General features: G+C 42.3%; 1 protein-coding gene across 1 annotated transcript in view; it reads right to left on the bottom strand.

Annotated features, from left to right (window-relative positions):
• Positions 1-1,756: 1,756 nt before the first annotated feature.
• Positions 1,757-13,510, bottom strand: part of MDN1 (midasin AAA ATPase 1) — a 132,796-nt gene continuing 121,042 nt past the window's right edge. Inside the window, exons 95-101 of the mRNA XM_044430350.1 lie at positions 8,243-8,358; positions 7,349-7,523; positions 6,532-6,605; positions 6,317-6,431; positions 4,815-4,878; positions 3,614-3,756; positions 1,757-2,639 (exon numbers count right to left, since the gene is read on the bottom strand). Of these exons, the coding sequence (XP_044286285.1) occupies positions 2,451-2,639; positions 3,614-3,756; positions 4,815-4,878; positions 6,317-6,431; positions 6,532-6,605; positions 7,349-7,523; positions 8,243-8,358 (876 nt within the window). The 3' untranslated portion in view covers positions 1,757-2,450. The remainder of the gene's footprint in view (positions 2,640-3,613; positions 3,757-4,814; positions 4,879-6,316; positions 6,432-6,531; positions 6,606-7,348; positions 7,524-8,242; positions 8,359-13,510) is intronic.

Below are 13,510 nucleotides of genomic sequence, written 5' to 3'. Positions count from 1 at the left end.
ATAATAATAATAATAATAATAATAATAATAATAATAATGAGTGGAACCACTGCAAAGCAGTGCCTCTAACTCCCAATCCTGCAATCTTTGGGAACTGCTCTTCATTTCTTAAGAATACTTCATATCAAGAATAACTAGAGTAATTCAAATATATTCAGTTGAGGGAAAAAACCCAAACTAAGAAAAAGGGTTGGACTAAGAATGCATCAGAGTAGTAAAAGGGCCCACTTGAAATAAATGAGTGCTACAGTTCACCTTCCTTTTCTTCTTCCCTTGATCTGTTGGCTGCTCTTCCCTTTCCTCTGTTCAGCATTGAATGTTACATCCTTGATGTTTAACCAAGTTTTACTCCCTTGTGTTGCTTCTGTGCTGCATAAACTGGGAGCTGTGGCAAGTCAGTCAAGCTGAAAGGTTGTGGAGCTCAGCAGCAAGGAAGCACCAGGCAGTGCCAGCATCACACTTCCTCTGTACAAATCTGTGGTGTGACCACACTTAGAATATTATGTGTATGGTTCTGGTTGCCACACCTAAGAGAGGATGAATATTGGGAAAAGTGCAGAAAAAGACAACTGGCATGGTTGGAGCAACCCAACCCCTGAAGCAAGGTAACATCTGAGCTGGGTTTGCTTAGAAAAAAGGACAGTTATAGGGGATAGAAGTGTACAGAGTTATGCATGATGTGGGAAAAGTGGATCGTCATTTTGCTTGCTCTTACCATACCAACCCCAGAATCATGAAGCTGAATGGTGGGAGATTTAGGTCAGACAAAAATTCTTCTTTACGTACCACATAGTGAAAATATGGCATTCACTTTCACAAGTAGTAGTACTGGCTACCTCTTGGATGGATTTAAAAGGAGGATGAACTTATCAGTGGGTATTAGGTTGACCAACAGCTGCAATTCCAGGCAGTCCCTGGGTTATACACAAGGTCCATTCTTGAGAATGTCCTTAAGTCAAATCATATGAGCAAGCCAAATGTTTCTCTTACTGTATGTATTTTACCTTTCTATGAAGATAAAGCACTCAAGAAACACTTCTATATCCACTAAAACATATTAAACACAATACAGCATTGTAGTGATGACAATGATGATGCAACTACAGGTGCTTAAGACAGAGGAAATCAGTGTGTGTGTGTAGGTATACACTACTGAAAAAACTGTCCTAACTTGCCCCTTATGCCTGGCTTAATGTGCGTTTGAGCTTCATTGTCTGTCTTTAATTTTAATGTAAGCCCAGTAGAAAAAACTTGGATTTTTAGAAATGACTTATCAGTCCCTCATTATTTTCCAGAGTTCTCTGATAATGGGCTGCTGGAGCACCATAGTCCAGTGCCTGCTTATTCAGAAAAGTTTAATCCATGGTGAATTAGTCTCAATGGGCCCGTGTACAGGGGCAGAGGTGGCCGAGCGTTTGTTGAGCTATTTCCAGTTCCTGATGGAGCACAAGGCTTATTGGAAGAGGGGGCAAACATGTTCTTTGAAGTGCTGAAGAGCTCAGTGGAGAAGATGAAAACTTTTGGTCTAAGGAAATGGTTTTCCATGACTATCTACAGGGAACTATGCGGCCACTGATGACATGTCACAAAATGCATTGCACAGTTCCCTAGAGATATTCATGGCTTTTTTCTAGAGATAGTCATGGCAAAAATAAACAGCCCTTTCAAGATCAATTTCATAAGTTACCTAAGTTTATATAAAGTCAAACTATTTTAAACTAATTTAGCTAATTTAAGCAAATAATGAAGACCAAAGTTAGAAACAACATATTTATTAATAATCACAAATGATGCATAGTTTTTGCAATGAAAAATGGGTTGAGAGGCAAAAGAGTCCGGTGCATGCGTTTAGGATATCAAAATGCATGTTGTAATATTTGCCTAGGACAGAGGTCAAACGTCACAGTGTAAAATGAAATGCAGCATCTTCTCTGTCATAAAAATACCCTACTAGCATTATCAGACAACCAGCAACTATTCAGCAACATTGAACAGTTTCAAGTATTCACATAGCAGTTTGTTTTTTTGGCTGTGTAAAATCTAAGCCCCGCCGCCCTGCTTTGCAACATAGAGTCTACTTGCATGTGAGCAAGGAGACAGTTTTAAAGATGATGGTTAGAAAGCTTTAGTTGCAACTTCCTCTCTCATAAGCAAGACTAGCTTCTTACTACTATAGGAACAGAGTCTTAGGAATTGCGTATTTCATAACAGTATCGAAATACTAAATAAACCTTAGAATAAATTACTTAAAAGAGTAATCAAAGGAAGGTGGTTGTTTCCCACAATTTCCAGATACAAAAAAGTGAACACTGTTCAAATTGACCAGGGATTGCATAGTCTCCATCACTGTCATGAGAGAATGTGTGTTTTGTGTGATTTATGGCTCATTTCAACAGCAGCTCAAATTCACTGATGAATTGGCAATAAGATATCATTTGACTTGGCAATCTCTACAGGCTATCTGAAGCAGTCACCAATTCAAACCACTGCCTGAGCGCATCGCTGAGAGTTTCTGGGAGAGCATTCACATCTCGGAGGATGATGTAGAAAGGAAAGGGAAATTCTTCTATGTATGACCTTATTTCTGGTAATTCTCCTGGACCTTTGAACACAGGTACTTTAATGTCCAAGATGGAATCCTGTGAATTAAAATGGTAAGTTGATAAGTGCAGATATTGCTATACACAGGTATACTCAATACTTTCCAGATTTGTCAAAAATAAAGTGCAGAAAGGAAACCATTCTCTTATAGTAAATAATAGTCAGAAGCTATATTGAGAGGAAAACTGAGAAAGTTGAACTGGCTTTCCCTGCCTCATTCCCACCCTCCAAAAGTGTTCATTTCTAAAATTGTCATATTCTATCCATTTAGTCCACCAGTACCCAAAGTCAATAGATTTTGCTTCTGAAATAGTGGAGATTGTAGGCAAGTATTATGAGAATACTTACTATATGATGAGATGGTAAAACTAAAGGAAAGAATAATTTTAGCACTGATTTTAGGCTTGCAGTTATTCAGTTTCTAGCTTTAGTAATCCTCCATGCACTTCTCCTTAGCAAAGGAATATATCGCTAAAGCTATTCATTTGTGCATTTGTATACTACTAAATATTTTAAAAATCTCTAAACAGTTTCTCTTTTATCCTTGCATGTCTAGAGAGACACTAGCAAGGTAGGACTACTGAAGCGCGTTGGTTAGGGTTATAGAAATTTGCAGGTTCTCCAAGTCACTTCTTACAAATGTCACCAAGAAAATAGTCCGAACTGGAGTCCGATGAAGGTGCTTGCGCTCCTCATCGCTGTGGAAGGAATAGGTAGAAAGCAGTCTGGAGGAATGGACAACTAGTTTGTGGACAGGACCAGCAGCAGCACAATGACCAGGGAAAAATTCAACATTAGGCAAATTCAGGACTTTTGCCACAGGAGGATGATAAGAAACAGAAACTGCTCCAAACTGTGCTTAGGTCATTACAATATGAAACTGAGATACTTCTTAGTGCAACTACTGAAAAGGAAACATAGTAAATTTCTTTAATATAGCATGACATGGGCCTGTTGATAACCAATGGACCTTTTCCACACAGTTAAATGAAAGATTTGTTAATTTACTCACCCGTGAATTAGGGTTGTCCAACACTACAAAAATGACAAAGATATTCGCATTCTGAACAGACTGAACAGCTGCAGTGACTCGCTCCTTGCCCTCAAGGAAAAGTCCTCGTCCATCTGACACTATCAGGAGCAGCTGAGCAGTTTCTATTAAGACAGAAATATTTTCAGTTTCAACTGAAACAAAATCACTAAAAATGGTGAAAAATACATATACAGCGGTATCTCGGCTCACAAACACCTCAGTTCATGACAAAATCAGATCACAGACAGAAATTTCAGAAAATGTTTGCCTCAGTTTGCAAACTCCGCATTGAGTGACGACCACGATCGCGGCCATGTTGCCGCACGAACACGATCGTGATGACGCCTGTCTTCCCCCGCATGAGTGCGCCCACGATCACGCCTGTCTTCCCCTGCACAAGCGCACCCACAATCGCACCCATCCCCCCCCCCCCGAGCATGATCATGATCGCAGACATCCCTCTTCCCCCAGCACAATCACAAGATTATGGTTTGGACTCTCCCTCCAAACAATAATCTCTCCCTCACCACCCAGGTTAGTGTTCTCTACTGTACTGTACTTTGTTACTTTCTTGTTCTTCGTTACTTTGTTTCAAATTTTTGTGATAAAAAACAAAACAAAACAAAACTACAGAACCTTATGGGGAAATTTGACTTGGCTCGTGACCAAAATTGGCTCACGACCACATTTGTAGGGGGCAGAATGGATTAACCTTATTTACATTGCACCTTACGGGGAAATTTGACTTGGCTCGCCACCAATTCGGGTCGAGACCAGTCATGGAACAGATTAAGTTCGTAAGCCGAGGTACCACTGTATTTGTATATTATCAATTTTTTGTTTTGTATTAATATGCAAACAGCCTTCCTGAAAGGAAGTTATTAAGATATCCTGAATGGAAGATAGGCTTTGTTTTCTCAACAAGACATGAAACTTAATACAGCTATGACAATCAACATTGATGCGTGCTCTGTAAGCAATCAAATAAACAGAGCCTCAGCTATGCAGCAGTACTTTATTTACTATTTAAAAGATTTAAAATTCCAAGAAATTAAGTATCACTTAACAAATTACTTCTTAGTAATTTGTGAAAAATGCTATGCTGATTTTGTCTGGATAGCAACACTTCTGATAGAAATAATTCTATTGCCATGGCAATAAGTAAGAAAGGAAGATTCACCTGGATTGATGTTTTGAGACAATTGCTGTGCTGCAGCAAACATGCTTGTTGTGGATTCCAAGAACTTGAGAAAAGCAAAAGAATAAACTCATCAGCTATGATCCAAAAATCCTCATCCCAAATTAGTGACACTAATTCTATGAAAATGAATAGAAATATAAGCTGAGAACTGTACCATAAGCTTGAGTTTCAAAAGCATTTAAAACTATATTGCTGCCACATTATTTGCTTAATTACTTTGAATTAAGTAATTAATGCAATAAATACATATGCTACTGCTTAATGAGACTGCCTCAGATGTTAATCTGCAACCTTTCTTTGCTGACTATTTTTGTAGTTCAGCTCTTTCTTTCCCTAAGCTTCAACTCAGATGACATCAAAGAAACCAATAGAAAAAGCTTCTTAAAGCAATTCCAGCTTACCAGGGATCATGTGGGCAGTGTCTTGCTGTTTTGCATAGCTAGTAAAATTGGCCATATGCCGTTAAGATAAATTGGAGTAAGAGCAGAGGGCTTCCTAGCAAGGGCATGCAGTCAAATCAGAGGGAAGGCAATACTTCTTGCTCTCACTCTAAACAGGTTAAACTGTAACACCATTTTTAGTGCTCCTCCAGGCACATGCATGGACATGTTTATGTCATTCAACTTTGTGACTGGGTGAGGGAAAGAAAATAAGCTACTGTAGCTTATTTTCCCACTCTGCACATTCCAGTTGTTCAACGCTGCGCTATTGTTAATCACCCCTGCTGAGCATAGTTTGTTGTGTCATTCAAGCATAGGTGGTAAAGGGGGTTTGCAAAGCACCCCAGAAGACAAAGCTTGTTCTAGGCTTGCGAGGTAGTGTATACACTGTCCCTGCCCTCCACCTTTGCAGGAACAGCATTAAACTCACCCAGCAAGGGCAGTTAATGGTAATTTAGGTGCACATGTAATGTATTTTTTTTCCTGACTGTATGAATGCACCCTAACACTTTTCCATGAATTGAGTGCCTCATTTCAGCTTCTGCATAAGAGATGATTACACGGCAGAGATCTTAAAGCACCTAGTAAATCTGTTTACTATTGCATTCTAAAGGCTGCTGAATGCTGGTGCTCACTGACGATCCCCAGGTACCTCCATTACACTTGCTGGCAGCCAAAAGAGTGTTTAAATATCTCAAGTATGCTGTGATGCCATGCTTATAGTCTGCAATAGCCTGTATGGCACTTCAGTGATCTCTGTGGGAATGTACCACATCAGATGGCAAGTGGAGTGACTGCTTTGTTTGAATCAAAGTCTGTAACATTTCAAGATGTTCAAGATAAGAGCCATTTAAAGGAAAACTCAGACAACCACCTTCCTCAACATTTTAAGGCAGGTATATGCAGAATGCAAACATGGCCTTTGGAACTGTAGGCAATTTTCTCTCTTCTTTCAATCTATTACAGGTAGTACATAACAGACATTAGGGACTTTTCATGAAAAGGGCTGCATTATCCATCTAGGAAGTAATTCTGGAGAACCTGAGCAATCTTAGTTTTCTTTTGCTCAAATTTGCAGAGCTGTAGTATTCGGGTTCCTGACTGGTCACTGAATTGTTCATGGAATGGATGCAGTAACTGAACTGTCTCTCCAAAACTGAAATAAAATGAACACACATTTTAAAATGGCACCTTGTGCAGGAGTTAAATTAATTTTCATTACATAAATGTAAAGTTAGGATTTAAAATGTCCTTACCTACATACAGCAATTTGCCCCACTTCTAAGAGAGTCAAAGCATTTCCAATCACTGCCAAGGATTCATAAGCAAGCTACAGAAAACACGTTGGATCAAGTTGGAGTCCACTGTACATGTAAAGCTTAATATACAGTTTCAATTGTACAGAGAATTGTATCCTTAAAGGTGGCTGAAAAAAGCGACTTTAAATGAATTGTAACATTTGGCAGAGAAGCAATGGAACCCATTAATCTTTCATTGACATGCCATAAGAAATTAGAGCATTCAAATGATTTATGCCAGAAATGCAGTTTGCCAATTCCCTGTAAGCTTCCACCCTCCCCGCCACCCCAGTGAATTTATTCCAAGGGTGGCGGCAGGGGCAGAGATGCATGCACATCTATCGTAACTCAGTCATATGTTAAAACTATCCTCGTTGTTAGGCCTGGGTTGGACTGGAATCTGGGGTAGACCACCTGGTGGCAGACAGAAACTGACAGTCACTGGGTTTGCATAAGACGAGCCATTCGCTTGTGATTGCAATAGGATGGGGAGACAAGCTGGTCCTATTATTCCCTGGGATACCCATGAGAAGGGATCATCTGCCCTCACACTGGGGGCTGTATTCAGAACCACCAACCCACTGTCGCTTATTGCCAGGGCAGCTTAACATGAGGTGTAAACATGCCCCACTGTCAGCCAAATGGACAGAAGAGGAGGAGGAGGGAGAACTGAAATAGCATGATGGGGTGGATGCCACTGAAGAGTGAACTGCAAGACTGACAAGTCAAAGATATATTGAAGAATTCAGTGTCTAGTAAACCACTCCTGCTTTACCTGTTTAGAGTGGTTGTCCACCATACTGGCCGAATCATCAAGGGCCAAGCAAATCTGGTACTGTCGTTTGCTGGGTTTGGTCCTTCGTAACCAGATTTTATCCTTTCGAAATTGACTAGCAATATAAGGAATAACTTTGCGCATGTTCAGTCTTTTCCCTGTTCTATAGTCGCCTCTGGAGTTAAAAAAAAGTGCAAAATATTAAGAACATGGACATTGCAGTAAAAAGCGCTTGACAAAATAACGTTTATCAAGAGCATATTTTACATAAAGTGAAAGAGTATGAATGTAAAAGTTTACCAACAGCATCGATTTGTAAGGTTAAGCTTCTAAATCCACATTTCCACATCTATATAGTTGTCCTGATTTTCAGGTAATCAGAAATGAAATCATAATTCAGTCGTATGAACTGAAGTTATAATTTGAAAAAACAAGTGTTTTTTCCCACAGCTCTCCTAACACTCAGAATAATCTGTGTTAAAATGTTGAAAATGTGAGAACTGCAAAGTAGACTTGGTTTTAAAAAAATCATACAGGATCAAAGGCAGACAACTAGCCACATGACCTTCATTTGCTGTGGATACAGAGCTGTAATCAAACAACACTAAGAAAAACTGCGTCATGTACAAATTACACAAGCACAACTTGCATGTCGCTTCTTATTGGCATAACGTACTTGGTTTAGTTGTTATGCAAGGTCAAGGGCACCAAATCTCCAATCCCACCCTCAGTCATTTATCCAGAACAGAATCAATCCAGATTCATTTGGATATTTTCCCATTGACCTACAATGAGATGTGGACTGGATCAACAACAACAAGTCAAACATTTCTGGCTGTGAGGATTACTTGGCTGATTGTAAAATTATATGGCTTTTAAAAAAATCGAACACACTTCAGCTTGGCTGCCTGAGTTGGCTCCAGGATGAGTCGAAGCTGTTCACAGAGCTGCTGTGAAAGAGGTGCAGTGAGTAGATGGTATCTCTGCCACATATCTGCTGCTGCCTTTTCCTAAAATTTTGAAAAAAGACACAAGACAAGCCACAGAAGAATGTTCATTACTAAAGAGTTAAAAAAGACCTCTTAACATAAACATAAAGGAACGTAAAATTATACAGTGATAGCTTTAGGGGAAAAAGGGGGTAAAATACCCATTCTTTAATTTCCTCTGGCTTATTTTTAGTTCTTTATTCACTGTGAGAAGAATTAATGCACAGTGCTTATTCTCTTCAGTTTGACCTGGTTTGCTCTTTACAGCAGCACTGGGTTAAACTACTGTTGAGAACAAGTGGAATGTACAGAAGTTGTTTCCACTTTTAACCAATAATCCATGGTTTGTTGTTAGGACAGAACTAGGGTGTTTAGCCTCTAACTAACTCAAATTTTTTAGGTTTGCTTGTCATACACCATGTTTTGGTTTGTTTTGCATACACCACTCATTTGCACAATTCCTGGGTTAAGCAACCCATAATTTTTTACCAACTGTAGTCAGATGCAAAATAGTGGCTTAGGATAAATATATATCCAGTAGAATTAAAGAATGGGGTGTCTCTGAGTATATGCTTGAGTTCAGCTACAAAAATCCACTTCTAGTTCCCCCATCTCTAGTGTTGCATTTCAGAAACCTAATTCAGAAGGACTAGGCAAGAAAACCCATTTTAAATTACTATAGTTAGGAAAACGAGAGTTCTAAACCTCTAGAAATCTTCTGCAAATCATCCACAGATCTACTAGTAGATCCTGATCTACCCTCTGCTCAGCCTGAACAAATCATGTCATTTGGTTTTATAAGATTATAGATCTAGTGTGTTTGATGTAAACAATAGCATGGGTGGAATGAATGTTCTGCTCCCTCCTGCCTTGAAAGCCCTTTGCTAAAACTTGGGAATCATTCAGGGTGTAAGCAGGTTGCTTACCTGTAACTGATGTTCTTCGAGTGGCCGTCTGCATTCACACATATGGGTGCTGCGCCTGCGCAGTGCCTAGGCCGGAAAATTAGAAAGCTAACGGTTTTTTGGCGGGAAAACTCCGCTCCCCCCACTCAGTGGTATAAATAGGGTGGAATGTCTGCCATTTTACTCAGTCTTGAAGGCTGAACATTCGCCCCCTTGAGATTGAAGGCATATGAGAGAAAGTGTCAATGGTACCGAATATTAGAGTATGGTACTGAAGAGAAAACATCCACTCACCGACACTGAGTGGGGCCGGCGGGTTGGTTGTGTGAATGCACAGATGGCCACTCGAAGAACATCAGTTACAGGTAAGCAACCTGCTTTTCTTCGTTGTGGCCTCTGTGCATCACACATATGGGTGATTAGCAAGCTTACGAGGCTCGGAGGAGGGAGGTGTCGTCAGCGAAGAATAGATGAGAGAACCACCTTGCTAAAGGAGCAGTCTTGTCTGGAGCGGACATCCAGCCGATAATGTTTGGCGAAAGTGCGTGTTGCATGTTGCAGCCCATGTTGCCGTTCTGCAGATATCTTGAAGTGGAACCCCTGCGGCAAAGGCAGATGAAGTCGCTACTGCTCGTGTAGAATGACCTCTTGGAAACAAAGGTAAGTCTAATTTTGCTAGCTGGTATGCCAGGACGATAGTTTTGACGATTCATTTAGAGAGTCTCTGAAATGTGACTGGGGACCCTTTGTCATGCTCGGCATACTTAATGAAGAGTCTATTAGAACGACAAAAGGGTTCAGTACGAGATCTGTAAAAAGCCAAGCAACGTCGAACATTGAGAGTGTGAAGAGATCTTTCTATCGGATTTGAAGGCAATGAAAAAAATGCAGGCAAAACAATCTCTTGGCTCACGTGGAACGGTGTAGCCACCTTAGGTAGGAACGATGAGTCCATCCGAAGAATGATCTTTTCCTTATGGAAATTCAGATAACGGTGAGTCTATTCGAAGAGCACAAAGTCTGCTAGCTCTCCGAGCTGATGTGACTGCTATAAGGAAGGTCGTTTTCCAAGAAACAAGACGTAGGTCAACGGTCGCCAGAGGTTCGAATGGTGGTTTTGTAAGCGCCTGAAGTACTACGGAAAGGCTCCATGTTGGCATAGTAGGACGAATGGAAGGATGTAAATTCTGTAATCCCCTAATGAAGTGCTGAACCAGAGGTTGAGAGAAGACCGATGAGCCTTGTACAGTGCCACAATAATGTGATATGGCAGCTGCATAAACTTTAATGGATGATGGTTTAAGTCCTGAGTGGTACAGTTCCAGGAAGAATTGTAAGATGTTCTCAATCGAAGCCATCCCAGGGGGAAACGAATGGCATTCAGCAAAAGATGAGAATCTCTTCCATTTTGCCGCATAAGACCGACGGGTGGACAGTCTTAAAGCAGATTTGAAAATTGCTTGAATTTCTCGATTGAAAGCTGACGGTACCGAAGCGGCTGTTGTCCAATTCGAGGTAGAGCCATTTGTACAGTTTGTCAAACCGGATCCTCTGGTACCTGAGATGTCTTTGGTATCGAGTCAGTCGCATGGTTTAGCTGATGCACCAGGCTGTCAGTTTCAACGAGGTCAAATCTGGATGCCGGATAGCTCCGTTCTGCTGTGTTAACAAGTGAGGAATTGTTGGGAGCCGAAGGAACATTCCTCTGGATAGTCAAAGCAGAGTGGTAAACCAAGGCTGTCTCAGCCACCATGGGGTTATTAATATCCCTGTGGCGTTGTCTTGGACTATTTTCGATGCCACTCTTGTTAGAAGTGGGATTGGAGGGAACGCGTAGAAAGTCAGATTGTCCCAAGGGATCATGAGAGCATCCCCTATCGATCCCGATCCGATACCTGCTCTCGAACAATACCGATCGCATACCCTGTTGTCTCGGGTAGCGAACAAGTCCATGTCCGGATAACTCCATAAACGGAAGAGGTGTTTGCAAATTTGGCTGTCCAACTCCCATTCGTGGGTTGTTGACATCTGTGTGCCCAGCGTGTCCGCTTCTATGTTGTCGGTTCCCACCAAGTGAACCGCTAGAACTAGTATGCTTCTTGGGATACACCAGTCCCAAATTTCCATTGAAAAGCGGGCTAAGGTTGGTGACTTCGTTCCGCCGTGCTTGTTGATGTAAAAAACAGCAGCGATGTCGTCCGACGCAATCTGGACAACTTGGTGGCAAAGTACAGTCTTGAAGGATTTGAGAGCGTTGAAAATAGTCAGAAGCTCAAGGAACTTGATATGTCTCGTCGCCTCTCTCCGGTTCCAAGTCCCTTGGACGCGAAGTCCTGAGCATGCTGCACCCCATCCGAGCAGAGAAGCGTCGGTGTACAGGGTTGTTGTCGGTTGAGGTGGTCGGAATGGAACACTGATAGACAGGTTGTCTGGAACAGTCCACCAAGTCAAAGTGCGTAGGATTGACAGTGGGATCTGGATCAGCTTGGTGGGAGAATCCCGCTGTGGGCGAAATGATCTGTTGAGAAACAGCTGTATGTGTCGCAGACGCAGTCTGGCATACAGAACAATGGCAACCGCAGCAGCCATGTGTCCTAATAGTCTTTGGATGGTTATGGCTGGTACCGTTCTGTATAGCCGGATTCGATCAATATGGTCGCAGAGAGTGTCCCGACAGTTCGGAGGAAGGAAGGCTTGCTCCCAAGTAGAATCGATGTGTGCTCCAATGAAGTCGATGACCTGCGTGGGAACAAGGGATGATTTTTCGCGGTTAATGCAAAGTCCAAGATCGTCAAGTAGAGAGCAAGTCTCGTGCACAGCTAAGAGAAGGTCTTGTCTAGTCTGCGACACAATGAGCCAATCGTCCAAATACGGGTATATCTGTATGCTGAGTCCGTAACTCTGCGCACACCGGAGCCATACACTTCGTGAAAACTCTAGGGGCAGTAGCCAGGCCGAAAGGTAAAACATTGAACTCGAATATATCGGGTCCGACAGTGAAACACAGAAAGCGCCTGTGAGAATGATGGATGGAAATATGGAAGTAAGCATCCTTCAAGTCCAGTCAGGTGAACCAATCCTCTCTCCTCAGCAACGGAAAGATATTCAGTAAGGTGGTTATCTGAAACTTTTTAGGTTTGATGTACCTATTAACATTTTGCAAGTCCAGGATGGGACGAAGACCACCATTTCTTTTCGGGACCATAAAATATCTAGAATAGAATCCATGCAATCCATCAGAGTGGGAAAGCTGTCGAATCGCTCCTTTACGAAGTAGTTGGTAGACTTCGTTGCACAGTACCGAAGAACAGGGTGTAAAACGAATCAGACTTGACAGAGGGACGACATCAAATTCTATCCTATATCCGAGCTGGATGATGGATAACACCCACCTATCAGATGTAATGGACTCCCAAATGGGGAGTCAGCTTTGGAGCCGGTCCCCAAAAGGGAGAGGGGAAGGTGGAGTGTGGAGAGAGAGAATGGTCCACCCAGACTGTCAATGTTGGTGCTTCTTGGTGTTGAAATGTCGACAGCCCTGGGAGAAGTGTTGTTGTGGTTGCTGCCTTCAAAGTTGCTGTCGTTGCTGGTACTGCTGTCGGGGCTGATATTGCTGGCGGTAGGAGGATCAAGGCCATTGCCACTTACGTTTTTGCTGAGGCAGCTCCATGTGGCGTGCGGTCATGTGCGATTCATGGATTGACTTCAGCTTATGGTCGGTCTTCTGGTGGAAAAGTCCGGTGCCGTCAAATGGCATTTCCTCGATCCACCTCTTCATTTCACCTGGAAAATTACAATTTCGTAGCCATGTGTGGTGGCACAGAGAAATGGCACTGACAAGGGCCTTCGAGTCAGCATCCATGTGGTGCCTGGCAGTGGAGAGTTGCTGTATTGCCACCTGCATCGCCTCCTTTATAAAGACTCTGGCCAAGTCTGCTTGGTGGTCTGGAAGGGAGGAGTCAACATTATCCAGTTTTTGCATAATGAAATACTGGTAACGTGCCAGTGTTGCCTCATAGTTCGATATGCGCAGGCCGAGCCCAGAGGCCGCATAGCCTCAATGAGCGAGCATATCGATTATCCTCCCTTCCTTGTCACAAGGGCCTGTGTGACCCCTCGACTCCCTGCCCTGGGAGGACTTGACCACCACCAAGTTGGGCTTTGGGTGACGGAGCAGAAATGGGATGTCGTCTTCCTGGACCCGGTACATGGCCTTGTACCGACGAGACGTAGCCTGTGGTTGAGCTGGTTGGTCCCAGGGCTGGACC

The sequence above is a fragment of the Varanus komodoensis genome, unplaced genomic scaffold (genome assembly GCF_004798865.1).
Source record: "Varanus komodoensis strain SLA01 unplaced genomic scaffold, ASM479886v1 scaffold1, whole genome shotgun sequence".
Lineage (NCBI taxonomy): Eukaryota > Metazoa > Chordata > Lepidosauria > Squamata > Varanidae > Varanus > Varanus komodoensis.
This window is presented reverse-complemented; position numbering and strand designations above follow the sequence as displayed.